The sequence below is a fragment of the Chelonia mydas genome, chromosome 7 (genome assembly GCF_015237465.2).
Source record: "Chelonia mydas isolate rCheMyd1 chromosome 7, rCheMyd1.pri.v2, whole genome shotgun sequence".
Classification (NCBI taxonomy): Eukaryota; Metazoa; Chordata; order Testudines; family Cheloniidae; genus Chelonia; species Chelonia mydas.
This window is the reverse complement of record NC_057853.1, coordinates 94,968,063-94,983,319: the sequence shown is the minus strand read 5'-3', so window position 1 is coordinate 94,983,319 and position 15,257 is coordinate 94,968,063. Positions and strand designations below refer to the sequence as shown.

General features: G+C 41.1%; 1 protein-coding gene across 5 annotated transcripts in view; it reads right to left on the bottom strand.

The window, feature by feature from the left end:
- The window catches only part of CFAP46 (cilia and flagella associated protein 46), a 142,795-nt gene extending 128,806 nt beyond the window's left edge, over positions 1-13,989 (bottom strand). For 3 of the 5 annotated variants that reach the window (XM_043551765.1, XM_043551768.1, XM_043551769.1), the window contains exons 1-6: positions 13,645-13,989; positions 12,852-12,933; positions 12,149-12,273; positions 10,870-11,001; positions 5,935-5,999; positions 5,290-5,454 (exon numbers count right to left, since the gene is read on the bottom strand). In XM_043551765.1, coding sequence (XP_043407700.1) covers positions 5,290-5,454; positions 5,935-5,999; positions 10,870-11,001; positions 12,149-12,273; positions 12,852-12,933; positions 13,645-13,650 — 575 coding nt within the window. In that variant the 5' untranslated portion in view covers positions 13,651-13,989. Of the gene's footprint in view, positions 1-5,289; positions 5,455-5,934; positions 6,000-10,869; positions 11,002-12,148; positions 12,274-12,851; positions 12,934-13,054; positions 13,329-13,561; positions 13,619-13,644 lie in introns of those variants that run through there. The other 2 variants (XM_043551767.1, XM_043551766.1) reach the window with 2 other exon arrangements.
- Between the last annotated feature and the right edge of the window lie 1,268 nt (positions 13,990-15,257).

Here is a 15,257-nt window from a genome sequence, read left to right as displayed (position 1 = left end):
GCAGGCTGATACCTAAATGAATTTTCTGGCACCTCCCAAAAAGCATAAAGATTTCAAGAAGATTATCTGTCAGGGTTTGGACACAGCCAGGCATCTGATGCACAATATCTTATGATGTTGGTGACACAATAATGAGGGTGATTAGGTACAGTGTCACAGAGACAGCTTATAAAAATATTATTACAGAAAATTCCCACATTTGTCACACCTGGTAAATGGAAGAACTGAAAAAGCCACAAAGAGATCAAGGGAGAAACGAGGCAGAAATACATCATGAGCTCGAATGGTCTGCAAAATGGTTATTTCAGGAACTACTGCAACAACAGTCAATGAAAAATGGGGGCAGCACTGGTACAGTTAGTTGGTGCACATATGGAACAGCTTCAACCAATTCAGTGTGCAAAATCCTAAAGAGCTTTTGGATTTTACACCTAGTCTTATTCAGGGAATCCATACATGATAGTTCACTATGATGGATATCTTTGGATAAAAAATTCACTGCATTCATTTAAGACTTTCCTTATCACTGGCCTAGGGGAAAAACAACACATTTCTATGTTCAGTTCTACAAAACTTCAAATGAAATACTAATCTATGGACAGAATTACAAATGTCAAACAACTACAATTTCTCCATTCTTGTTTTTCCTCATAGGCAATACACCGGACCCTCGCTAGAACGTGGGATTTGGGATCCATGACAAGTACCGTGTTATAGTGGGGACCGCGTTAAAATGAAATTACTGTATACAGTAAATGTCACATCCATAAAGTATAGAAAACCTTAGAAAATAAACTCCTACTTGAAGGAAACAATGAACGATAAAAAAAAGTGTTGCTTTATTACAGATTTAAAGTTGACATTACAATAAACTAGTCTAGTTTTTCTTTAAGAAGTTGGTGAGTTGCTTTTGCTTCTTGCTGCTGTGCTGCTTCCGCTTAGCAATCTGCAAAAGACTACTTAGCTGCATAATTTTTATAGGCTCAATGTCTTACGTCTCAAACCATTTCAAAGCAGTCTCTAAGCCGGCTATGGTTGCAGTTGATGTTGGAACGACGTCCACTTCATCTTCCTCCTCTTCTTCCATGGCGAAGGCCAATTCTTCAGCTTCTGGAATGTTGTTTGGTCATACTACCTGAAGAATTTGGTCATCCATTAGACTTTCAGCAACGGGACAAAATTCTTCTGCTTCATCATCGCCTCTTATCCAGGACTCGATATTTTGTGGCAGTACAGTTACCCCGAGCCAAGACAGTTGCTCGCACAGTTCCTGCATCCACTCCATGTCTGTTCTTCCAACTTCCTCCTCTGTAAATCCCTCAAAATCGAATTCCTTGTCAGACTGTGATCTGCTTTCTTCATTTTCTTCCAGGAGCGGGTGACCAAACTACTCTCTCAGTCCCACCATCCAACAGTGGTTTATTGTTTCAGCATGTAATAAATTCCAGGAACCGCCACCAATGTAAAAGAAGTCTTTTATAGTCAACTTCTTCAGAAAATCGGTGACAGACAACTCGCTTTCTATCATTTGTTGTACCAAGTTCCGTCAACAGTGCTGCTTAAAAATGGCGATAACACCTTGATCAAACGGCTGGATTTTGGAAGTCGTGTTTTTAGATAAGTATTCAACCCGTATTTTACCGTCACAGGTTTTGAGTCTTTCGGCCGGAGGATGTACTGGACAGTTGTCTAGCAAAAGAACGGCCTTTTCTTCTAAGCGTTTTTCCCGCAAATGCTTTCGCACAGAAGGGACAAATTCGGTGAAGAACCATTGTTCAAAAATCTCTCTCGTCATCTGGGAATTTTTGGAGTTCTTGTACAGGCAACTCACATTTACGTGATGAAAGCACAGAGGCATGCGAGACTTTCCAATGCACAATGGTTTTGATTTATGCTTGCCTGTTGCATTCACACAAAATAATAAAGTAAGGCAATCTTTTGCCTGTTTCTATCCTTCTTTCTTATGTTCATCTGTTCTGACCACCAGGGTTTTAAACGGGCAACATTTTATAATAAATTCCTGTTTCATCTGCATTGTAAACCTGTTCCTCCGAGTAACGCTCTGCCTGTAAAATTTCCCTCAGCTTCGCAGGGTATGATTGCGCATCGTTGTCGTCAGCAGAGCGTTTTTCCCCCAAAACTGCAATCTGAGAGATTCCGTGTCTTTTCTGAAATCGTCATAGCCAACCCAAACTTGCCTTAAAATTCAGCCAGTGAAATAACATTTGGAAAGCACCCACTGAGCATTGTTTAAACTAGATTCTGCATGGTAATGCTACAACTACCATGCATCTTTCTGCTGTTCTCATTGCATTTAAATGCATCTTTATGTAATTTTTCTAAAAAAAATCTTTCTTGGTGGTCATTTGAAAATTTAGTGGCACTAGCAAAAAACAAACAAACAAAAAAACCCACACCAAAATAACAAAAAACACAACAACAATACTCAATCATAAGCTGGTTCGTTTATAAGCCGACCCCCACAAGATAAAAATCGAAAATTTTTATGACCCATTCATTAGTTGACCCTATAATTCAGGGGTCAGCAAACTTTGGCTTCTGGCCCATCAGGATAAGCAGCTGGTGGGCCAAGATAGTTTGTTTACCTTGAGCATCCGCAGGCATGGAGGTAAATCTAAGTAAACAAAATGTCCTGGCCCACCAGCGGCTTACCCTGACGGGCTGGGACAGCAACTGGTGGGGAAATTTTGGGGATGGAGGAGAAGCTGGGGGTCAGAAGAGTAACCCCTGTGAGGACCCCCCACATGACCCCACCACTAACCCGGGATCTCCCCACATGACCCCTCCCTGTGTAACCCCTCCCTACCCCATCCCTAGCCTGGGACCCCACACTCTCCCCATCCCATCCCTTCCCACCTTACCTGGGGAGGGCCAGGGGAAGATGCCAGCCCCGGAGCTACAGCTACTTCAGAGTCTGGGGGGAGAGCAGCGTGGCCAGAAGAGGAGAGACTCTGGCCCCACCTCTTCCCTTCTGGCTCTGCTGGCTGTGTTGCCCCCTCTGTTGGGGGGTGTAGGCGGGGTTGTGTCCCACCTCTCCCCCTCTCCATACCTGTTCATAAGCCGACCCCCTTCTCTGATGCTTCCACTATTTACTGAAAAAATTCGGCTTATGAACGAGTATATACAGTATAACAAAATCCCATATTTTTATCTATCTTTTTAAGTGACATTCTACTTTGTTTCATGTTGAATTTTCCTCTACAAGCAATATGGACTTTTTAGATACCCTTAGTATTTGCATCTCTGAAACAGAGATGATTATAGACTATATGGAACTACATCAAAAATTTTTTATTATGAGCATCAATAGTTAAATATTCTGCCCACAGATAATTGTTTAATCTAGTGCTCATTACTCTAATTACTGAACAGATAAGATGTACAGGAAAAATCTAAAAGTTATATAAATATGAAAAAAAATCAGCTGGTTTAAATCTGATCTATGGCACTAGGGAACTTTTCAGGATGCCAAAATAACTAATCACTTCTCTCAGTGTCATATGACTTAAAATCTAGGTCCACAGATAATTTCAGAGAATAAATTTAAGTATTTACTACTGAAATGGCTGAACACCACAATGAGTTCCTCTGCTACTGTCAGGGAAGATCAAAACTGATGGTTTAAATCTAACAACATGGTATCTGAAGTTCTTTCCCTTCCTTTGTCTATTGGCTCCTGCTTTGGAAAAGAGGGTTGCTATAGAAATTGCAGAAGCTATGACAGCACTGCTAATGCTCATGCCAAAGGTGATGTTAACAAAGACTGTGGATCAAAATTTAGCTTTAGAGAATAATTAGAATGAGACCTACTACTTTTATACTTTGGGACACGAGGCCTGTGGCTTTGGTTCAAATTAGTAAGAAAGAACCTTTAAGACACCATGGAAGAAAAATGCTACTAATACTCACTAATAAAAAATAAGCTTAAACAGAATCAGGTTACTTTGATGAGAATTTCCTTCTAATATATAATCCAGTAATATATGCATGAATTACAAATTGCAAAATGAGTTCACCATATTTTACAGTCATAAAATGTGCTGTCTGATAATGAAGAATAATGCTTATACCCAAGGATGTCTCAGAAATATTATATCTCAGATAGCTCTTGTAACAAATGATACATAGCTGGTCACGTGGATAAAAAAAACCCACATACCTCAACTGATTGAACACTAGTATTCATTTGTGTGCCCTTTACTCTAAAATTTAGTATTTAGTATACATTTTCCAAGTGTCACTTGCTAAACACACTTATTTCATGAAATTTCATTTTGACGTACAGCTACATTAAACAGGAGAAAAAGTTAATAAGAAAATTTAACCTTTCACAAATTCACTTGACCTTTCACTCATTCATCTGAGAGAAAGGGAGCTCCTCTGGCTACTGGCCAGACAGCACTTCAGGGCCTTCTTAGCTATGCAGCCAGAGACTGCCCCTATTCTTCCTCCTTGGTGACAGTTTGAATGTCAATTTTTAAGGGGTAAGGTCATACATTTTGCCAAACCCAACTACCATATAACGCAATCAGGCAAAAAAGAAGGAAATCAGAAATACTGAATATGCTCCTCTCTGACTCTTCTGGCAGGGACAGGAACCTCCCACCCTCTCCAAGGATCAGGGGACAGGAGATATGTCTGTTGCTCCAATGTAGGCAAAGGATTTTTATCTAAAGAAAAATGGTTCTTAAGCCATGATGTAGCTAGTTTGTCTCCTAACCTAAAAGGACACACACAACAGTTAATTCAGCACCACAGCTGATTTAATCCAACAGGTTATGATGCCTCAGACTGGAACTGACTAGATATAGAGAGTAAAAGTTTCCTTCTAAGAGTAATTCCACAACTCCTTTACAGACAGGGATTTTTTAAATATATATTTTGACCATTTGAAGCAAGACAACCTGTTGCAGAGACAGTGACTATAGCTTTCTAACTCTTGTGACGTGTCAAATCCATGGATGTCACTACCATTTTAACCACAATACAAATATGAAACTGGAGTACCTTTCGTACTATATATACAGTTTTATTAGATTTTATTAAAGAACAGTTAAACAGTCTGATCCTGCAGTTTTCTCTATACAACTACTGGTCTATGTACAAATTATGAAATTCTGCTCTATGATTTACAAGTTGTACTATACTCACAATATATTTAGAATAACATTTAATATGCCAGTTTGTGATCAAAGATAACCACAAATGGGAGCTACATGCAGAAAAGGACTACAGGACCCTGGTCTTAAAATAACAGTTCAAACTTACATCATGAGTTCTGCTCGCCATTGCTTGTCTTGCTCTTCAGCTTGATTTAATGCTGTTACAATCTGAGATAGGCTGGGAATAAGAAGGTAGCGGAACCCAGGCTTAAGATATGGCCTTACAACCTGCCAGTAAAGGACTGAAGCATTATATATCAAAAAATAATATCTGAAAAACAAGAAATAGGATTTTATAATCTGAGATAAACATATACTTATTTAAAAGGCTCTTTATGTAGTTTCTAAACAACAAAAGTAGGGACTGCGTCTTTCTATTGTTTGTACTGCACCTACCATCCTGACTGAGGATGGTGGGCACCTCAGGAATACATCAGTGAGAGCTAACCCTGCACTCTCCTTCCCACCAGCAGAGTTATAAAATGGAGGGACATAATCAGCCATATATATCACATTAAAGCACATTTATATTCATCTTGTCTCCCTAACACTGTTCTACTATTATTTTTCATATGGTGAAGCACTAATGTTGTTACAGGAAAGGAGTAGGACTGAGACAGATATGCTCCACAAAAAGATCTGTGTTACCCAGAGCCCCACAAAATGAAAGTATGAGAAGCAATTATCTTAAAAAACTAGGTCAGTAACACTGTTGAGATTTGGAACTGTAACCCCTATCAGATAGTTTTACCTTGGATCGTGTATTGCAAAGTCTAATGCTTTCATAAGGTACATCACAAAGTTCTCAAACTTTTCCTAAAAAAAACAAAGAATTGTTAAAGCTCGTTTGACACATATCTTTATTAATCACTGCCATATTACTAATAATTTTCAGCCTATTATCAAATTACTTTTATTGCTACAGGTGGGGCTGCCAGTACCATATAATATTAAGGTTGTCTAATTCTTTCCATTAATAAAGACCCTACTAGAACTGCTTATAACATTGCCAAACTTTAACCATTTAGGCTGAAATTTTTGCTGACAGATGTTTAGAAAATTTCAGCTTAAAACATTCCTTACACAAAGACCACTCTTCCGCACCCCTCCCCCATCCCAGGGGGTCAGTCATTTCCAAGAACAAGGACAGCCTGTACCCCATGTTCACCACTTTTATAAGATTATGATAAATTTTGTACAAAGCATGCCTTGTGAGTTATCATTGTAAACTCATACTCTGCTGAATATTATCATTCTGTTGAGATATGTGTAGTAACACTATGTGTAAAGTTATAAGTTTCTACGGCATGATTGTTACTGAAATATGTTGTAATTCCAGGTAACACCCACAAACCAGTTTCTCAGGGTATGGCTACACTATTAGGCTTTTAGTGACACTGCTGTGCCGCTACAGCCATGCTGCTAAAAGGCACGCAGTGTAGCTCCTGTTTGTCAGCAAGAGAGAGCTCTCTTGCTGACAAAAGACTTCCACCTCCCATGAGTGGCAGCGGCTTTGTCAGCAGGAGAGCACTTCTGCCGACAAACAGCTGTTCACACCAGCACTTTTTGGCGGTAAACCTTTTGTCGTTCGGGGGATGGGGTTTAGGGGGTGTTAACACCTCTGAACGACAAAAGTTTTGCCCACAAAGTGCCAGGGTAGACAAAAGCCTTAGAAACAAAGACCCACTAGCACAACAGCAAGGTGTTAAGGGGCCATTACCTATTTAACTGTCTATTCATCAGCAGGGGGGAGGTATAAACAAGAAATTTACACTGCAACACAGGTATGTTTCTAACCTCAAGACCACAAGGGACTGCCTGTCACCATGACTCAGCAAGAATGTTTCTAGCACAAGAAATTGAGTTACAATCTCTCTGCTCATGTCATCAATGAACACATGAAGAACTGAACAAATGGGGGAATGGTCCCTAGCTGGAAAAGAAATCCAGCCTGTGAACTGTTGCAGTTTATGGTGAGAGAAACATTCTGCTTTTGAGTTCATTTAGGTATTAGCATGTGGTTTTATTTCTTTTGTAACCAATCCTGACTTACGTGTATCTATACTTGTAAAAAAATCTATCTTTCTGTAGTAAATAAATTTATCTTACTGTGTTATGTTAACCAGTGTGTGTTTGAATTAAAGTGTGTAGGGAACCTCTATTTGAGAATACAAGATTGGTGCATTATTACTTCCCAGCATTGGAATGATGGACTATCTATGAGCTTGTACTGTCCAGGAGAATACTGAGCAGTGCAAAATGCTCATTTCTAGGGAACAAGGCTGGGACTAAGAATTTGCGGGTAGTTCATGCGTGGCTGGGAGAGCACTCATGTATTTAGCCGAGAGTGAATTTACACGCTGAAGGCTGTGTGACCAGACAAGGAGTGGCTGTTCTGGAAGTAAAGCAATATAAAAGGCACCCCAAGCTAGAGAGTTCTGGAGACATCGCTGTTGAACAGTTCAGATTGTACCCTGGGGAATCTGACACAGGGAAAATACATTTTTTTTTTGCTCACTTTAAAATTCTGTTGACCTTTTATTTGAAAGGCCCCGGTAAGTCTATAATTTGGAGCAAGCAGTTGAAATTTGGGATGGGGAAGGGGTGCGGAAGAGTAGCCTTTGTGTAAGGAATGTGGCTTTTTTCATCCCTGTAAAAACCCACTCAAATTTGGCCAAGTTATAAACCTTTGAAAAGTCACTGTTCGAACACGCTAAGTAGCAACCTGTTATATTTCAAAGATTCATGCTTGTCATGCTCCAACCCAGGACTGTGCAAAACTTTCCCTGTAATGGGAAAGAGCTTTAGACTGAGAACCTGAACTGAGAGCAGGGACCCTATCTCTCCATGCACTCAATGACCCTGTGCCTGGATGAGGCAATTTGGAGGAGAAAGCTGCCTGATTCAAACCCAGAGGGGACAAGACTGTACCAAGGGGTGTGAAGATTGTGGGGAGTAGATTGGGACAAGACACCTGGAAGGCTGGGACTGGATGCTTGGGGGAGAGAGGGAAACTAGGACTGGGAGTTGGGATAGAGGGAGAAACTACGACTGGCTAGGCAAGGAGACTAGGACTGGGAGCTGGGGAGAGAAATAAGTGGGGGAACTGCAAGCCAATAAATTGGGGAAAGATTGTGATTGTACGAGGAAATGGGTGGAGTGAACAGGGACTCTGAGCAAGGATGTTGGGGACAGAGCACCAGTTGGGTGGGGAAAGTAAGTTTGGGGACAGAAGACAGATCTAATGAGGAGCCAGGGTGTGGGGGAACAACTAGGAATGGTTGGGCAAAGAGACTGGGACAAGGAGAGCTCTGAGTTACTACAGAGAATTTTTTCCCAAGTGTCTGGCTGGTGGATCTTGCCCAGCTCAGGGTCTAACTGATTGTCATATTTGGGGTTGTGAAGGAATTTTCCCTGGGTCAGATTGGCAGAGACACTGAGGGCTTTTTCGCCTTCCTCTGCAGCATGGGGCACTAGTCATTTGCAGGTCTAAACTAGCATAAATGGTGGATTCTCTGTAACTTTAAGTCTTTAAATCATGATTTGAGGATTTCAGTAACTCAGTCAGAGGTTATGGGTCTATTATAGGAATGGCTGGGTGAGGTTCTACGGTCTACAATGTGCAGGAGGTCAAACTAGATGATCAGGATCATCTCTTCTGGCCTTAAAGTCTGTGAGATGAGGGCGGTAGGAGGGGGGGACCTGGACTAAATGGTCAAGAAGACTGGGAACAAGGAGTTGCGTGGGGTGGGGGGGAAGACTAGAACGGGGAGTCCAGACAGATGAGACTAGAATTAGCAGGGCAAGGAGACTGGGATTGGGAGAGAGAAGCTTGAGGAATGGAGACTAAGATTTGGTGACAACTTAGGAGTTGAGAAAATAAGGAGAATGGGACTGGGAGAAGGAGCCAGGGGTGGGAAAGAGTCAGCACAGGGACATACTGGAGAGGGAGGGGCAGAAGGGGTCACTCTTTGGGGGTGGGAATAGGCAGAAGTGTCTCTGGACTGTTCCCATTGGAAGGTACTCCCTCCAGAGCCTGGCCTAGAACCCAAGATTCCTGAGTCTTACCATTCTTCCACTGTCAGCAGATATCAGTGAAACTGACTGGCAAAATGCCCCATTCAGCTCTAGGAATGATCTACTTACAGGATGACAATCTATGACAGTTATTTACTCCATTAGCTCAAGTGACAAAGTTTTGGGTGATGGATCTAAAGGTTCTAACCTTATGATTTATGTAGGTATAAATGTGATGCAACATGATGGAATTTCTGTTTTTTCACTTAGGTTTTTCAGAAACCTGGGAAATTACACACAAATATGTTAAAAGAACATTTTTAAGGTTCCAGAGTCAAATACTCAAAGGCTAGGAAATGCCAGAATTTAAAGTCACCTGTGCAACTTAATTTGCTCCCCTTTTGTGAATGCTTTATGATACTGTCTTTAATTACATTATCACATACTACTTTTTTCCAAAGGACTCCTGTCTGATTCAGTGCACAGTGAATAGACTGCCTCTGAAAACAGTGCTGTGTAGTGAAGGAGACTGTTTGTAGGACCCCTGTTTCATCTGCTGCAGAAGCTGGAAGATGCATACTGACAGACAGCGAATTGCAGGAAGAGTAAAGATGCTGGCCTGAAGAATTTCTGAAAATCTAAATCAACCAGAAATCTGTATACTCACTGAAAGGAATTTTTAAAAAAGTAGTAATATAAAAATTCAGTGTCCTCCATTTTAGGAAGTTGTCACACATAAGTTACTACTATAGAAGGTCAGAAATTTTCTGATGAAACAGTTTAATCTGAAAATACTAATTCACTGAAGCAAAATGTTTCATCAAATCTCTCAGAGATTTGACAAAATTTCTGTTGAAACACAGGAAAACCTGCTAGTTTTCCAGTGTCCACATCTCCAGCAGGGAGCATGCAAGCCCCCAGAGCCAGGGCTTTTGGGGCTGGCAGGGTCCCTGATCTGCAGCAGCAACCTTGGGAACCCTGCCTGGAGTCAGCATTCTCAAGGCTGCTAGGCTACCAGCTCCATGGCAGGGACCCTGCCATTGTCCAGAACCCCAGCTGGAGCGAGGACTCTGGTGCCTGTTAGGCTTCCCACTTTGGGGGCAAGGAGTTTGTCAGACCCCGGAGTCTCAGCTGGAGCTGGGGTCTCCACTCTATGGCAGCAGCCCTGGGAGCTCTGGCTGGAGCCAGTCCTATGACTTCCAGCTCCATGGCAGGGGCCCTGGAAGCCTTAAAAGCCCTGAGAGCTCCAGCTAGGGGACTGGCTGCTGTGAGAGCTCCAGCTAAAAGAAACTGACATTCTTGTCAGTTTCATGGCTGCTATTCAGTAAATTACAAGAATGTCAGTTTTGCATATTTGTTTGGGTAATACTAGGTCTTGGTGTTTCTAAAACAAAAATTTCAGGTTATCTTCAGTTTGTGGAGAAATTTTGGTAAATATGCTTTTGTTCTAATTTGGAACAAATGTAAATATGAAAGTACCAAAACTTCTGGTAGACCAAAATCTCTACGTTTCAGCCAGCTCTACCTACTACCCTTACAAATATATTTAAAAAAAAAAAGAATTGAGAACAAACATTATTTAAGACTCACAATTTAATTTAACATTGAACTATCAACATTCTTAAAATGAGATGTTACCATAATGTTAAAATTCACAATATTTTCTCACCAAATTATCTGTGGAGAGTGGGGTGTACAACTGGCCTTGGCACAAGTAGGCTCTACCCATAAACTGGTTTACAGGATGGCTTCCTTTAAAGTACATCTGTAGACAGTCACTGCTAATTTCTGGATACCCCAACTAGAACAAAACATTATTTTAAAGTTATTTGTTTTTGTTGGGTTTTTTTTTTTTTTTGTTAAATGAACAACAATCCAATAAACAGTTGGTCATGAATGGTCAGCTTTTAAAAGTGTGTGTTTGGTGAGACAGCAGCATGTACATTTATAGGTCCATTTACAATTGGAAAGTAAGGCCAGCATAAACAACTCAAGACATTAGGATTTTAAAGTTAACCATTCTTCCCCCCACACAAATTATGGGAAATGGCAACTTTTTACACAACAGATCTGGTTCCTAGGTTTATTCAGAGTCACACAGAGGTTTACTATAGTATAAAAAATAAATATTTATTATATGTTATACTTAACACTGTATTGCACATCATTAAAAGAACTGTTAACTGAAAGGTCAAATTCTGAGTTGCATAAGCATAACCAAGAGCAGAATTTAGCCTTCAGAATCTTTTTTTGCTGGCAATGATGCACAACCCCCAAATAATGCACATTAGATTTCAGATCTCAGGTACAATTTATATGGATGGTAACTATGAAAAAGAAATAAAAATCTTTTACTTGTAAACTGAACACATTGGAACTTCAGATGCCACTTTTCAGTGCAAAATCAGACTTTAAAAGTATTTCAAACTTATAAAAATCTGAGTCACATTTTATATGACACTCAGAGGTAGCAGCAACAATCTCTTGTGATTAGAATGTTTTCTCAGTTTCTGCATGACAACAACCATTCATCAGCAACTCCTCTTCCATCTTGTTCAAACAGCTCACACTAGCATTCTCATAACAAAAGAAACAATTATCACAAAACTATTAATATACATTTGACTTGTCTACCTCTCTTACTCTGTGCTAATCAGAGACTTCAGAAAGTACAGCTTGCTGATTGATGAAGTTTACAAAAATACTGACTTTGGGAAGAGGCTGGGGCAAAGGATAGACTGGCATAAGCCAAAAAGCAAGTCTAAGCAATTGGTCTGTAAAGTAAGAAAATCGCAGCATAATTTCAGAATCTTATTTCAGAATCTGTATTTCCAGTGGTCCTGGCAATATCTTTAAATATTAATTTACCAAAGCACTATCATAGTATAATTCTAGACAGTTCTTTTTATTTATTTCAGATAAATACCCTACCTAGAAAATGTAGTTACCTGGAGTGCTTGTTCTGCACACAAGACATATAAATCAGAGCTAAAGCTCTCTGATGAATCAAGTGCAGATTTCCCTTGATTGACTGATTTGATCAACTCATAAGTATTCTTCAAAGCTTGAATGTCTGTTAATAAAAATAACGTATAAGGAAGATAATAAATAATATTCTTTGTTTTATGCCAGAATGCACAGACACTTGACTGTATTATTTCAAGTGATCAACCCAACAATAAGAGCTCTTATTTTTACTCATAGTAAAGAATCATATATTTGCAGGGAGAAGTTATCAAAAGACATTGTGTAAAGCTAAGCACATGCTGGATGGGAGTTTTAATGAGTCTCTTGCAGTTTTAAATAAAAAAAATCAAGCAGACAAGAAAACAAAGGACATATAAGGCCTGTTCTGAAACTCCTTGAAATCAATGAGAATCTTTCTACTGACTTCATTGGACCTTGGATCCAGTTGAAATAAAATTGTTTTGAAGTAAACTATTTGACTAAAAAGAGCGTTGCATTATGGTATTTATTTCATGTCCTCTAAAAAAGACATACAAAGTAGTCATAGAAAAATACTGTGTCTACAGTTCTGTATATATAAAAATAAGAACTGGTGAAGGTCCATGTACTGCAAGAACTTTTACAGTCCTCTTTAATTTAAAATAGCTGCCAAGTAACATTTCTATACATTATTCAAGCATTTACCTTGGTGGTTCTGTGCTGCAGACAACTGCTGTCTGATCACCAAATCCATGTTCTTAGTCGCAAAGGCTCCGATTGAACAAGTCTGCTATGAATGCAATAAACACAATTGTTTCAAACAAACACTATTTACATAGATGCTTGAATTAATCAAATCAGATTCCTTTTAAAAACCCACTCATTTATTTTTGATCCACAATTATTACTATGCGATTAAATCTCCATTCTGCACACCGCAGAGTCTATTTAGATCACAAATACAGCTAAAGCTGCCAGACAGAAAGGGGTGTATTTTAATTATCTTTCTGTAGATGGCCCTGGCCTCCCTTGGCTGATCACACTTCCCAGCCAGAGACTCTCGGAAACCAGCAGAACAAACGAACGACACATTTACAAACAGTCGAGTTCCCTGTCTGTAAAAAGCGCTACAGTATTGTGCAGCGAAGGCACACGCACAAGGGGGTGGGGGGGGGCACCCCATGGTGCGGGGGCCACTGTAGCGTCCGGGCACGGCCTTTAGAATAAAGGGCAGAACACAAGGAAACTTGTCCTGCCAAAGCGTCCACGCCGCCGCCGCCCCCCAACGCCGCCCCCGCCTGAGCCCCGACTCCGCTCGCTCCCCCTGCCCCGCTCCTCATCTCCCAACAGCCTCCCCGTCCCAGGCCCGACACCCTCGCTCTGCCCGCTCTCCCTGCCCCCCTAACTGCCCGCACCAGACGCTATCAGCAAGCGGCGCCCTCCATCCCCTGCTCTGCAGCGCTCCTCACTCGCTGCCCAGCGGCTCCTAGCAACGCACCAACATATCTCGCTTCCCCCTACGGAGTCCTGCCCGGGACACACTTCCCGTCCCAGCCCGGCGCTTTCCCGGCCGCGGGGAGGGAGGGGTGTGTGTGTTCTAATTCCTGCCTCCCGAGTTCTGGGTGAGCCCCAAGGCGGGGACTGGCCCGTCACTGGGAATGGAATTGCTCAGGAGCTGGCACCAGCAATAGGGATGTGCTGGACTCAGCCGCCCAACTCCCAAGGCAGCGACTGCCAGTAGTGTGGGGCTGAATCCACACAGGCGGGACCCAGATTCAGAGCACCGTCAGCCCCAAACACTCTGCTTCCTGCTCTCAGGGGAGTGCTTGGGATGGCCTGGAGGCTCACACAGTGCTTTCCAAGCCCACAGGATGTGTGTGTTTGGTGAGACAGCAGAATGTACATTCATAGGTCCACCCCGGCCCATCTCCGCATCCCCAGGTAGAGAACCAAGACAGACAAAAGGGGACAAGAAGAAAAGTATTAACTGTTGAGGATGTAGAAATAAACTAGCAGAATATATTGCTTTAAAGTCACAGAAGAAGTTTCAGGGAAAGCAAACAATTTAGTAACGAGGGCCTCCACAAAAGGATGTGCTACAAAACATCACAGTCACTGATATTTTTATTATAGAAAACGGTTATAGCAGTAGATGGGATCAGGGGGTTATAAGAGAACAATAGGAGCAGAGCCTAGCCACATAATCAATCCAGTTAAGAAATTATAAAAGAAACATTCTCTTACTGTGTCCTTCAAGAACAATCCTGCTCTTGTTTTTTAGCAGGATTCCAAAAATCGCAAGTGGGAGACCCTGCTCAGGTCATAGCAAAAACATCCTCCTAAAATGAATGCATCTGTAAAGCACACTTTCATGAAGAAACATACTGTATATAGATTCACTTCTGAACAGGAATTAGTTAACAAAGACAGTGATTGATAGTTTTACACTAAGAGTGTTTGCCAAGAAAAGTGATCAGCACTGATGTACACCTTTGCCTTTAGTACCTTTGCCATGGAATCTTTTGAAATAACAAGATATGCCACCAGTGTCCACAGCTTTAGGCTGAAATCACATGTAATGGCAAATGACATTACATCATATTTACCAATGTAGACAACAGCCATTGGGTATGAATAAGTGTCTTTTGAAATCTAAGGTTTTATTTTATCTAGACTCCTTTCACAGTATATCAGTCAAGCGCATTTCCATTCTTCAGAGAACAGCAGTACAGAAAAAAGATTCAGTCAGAAATGAATTGGTTGGAGTGGACCTTCAATGAGCCTGCTTACATCAATTCAAAGATTTTCAAAATGAAATGTTTGGGCTATCCCTATTTCCAAACTCCCGTTCAGCCATGCCAGCATCCATAGTGCTCAGAAGCCACAATGATAAAAACAATATAAATGCCTAGATAGGGTAGAAAATGAATCTAAGTCTCTTGCATTTCAGGCTAGATGGGAATTCTGTAAAGGCAGCATGTTCCAACCTATGGGATAGTAAGAGGAGCATTTAATATCGTTCAGAAGTGCAATAGCACTGACAAGCTGCCAAAGGAGGTGTATTCAGTCCTTCTCAGTCCCACTCTGATAGAATAATGGTCAGTATGAGAG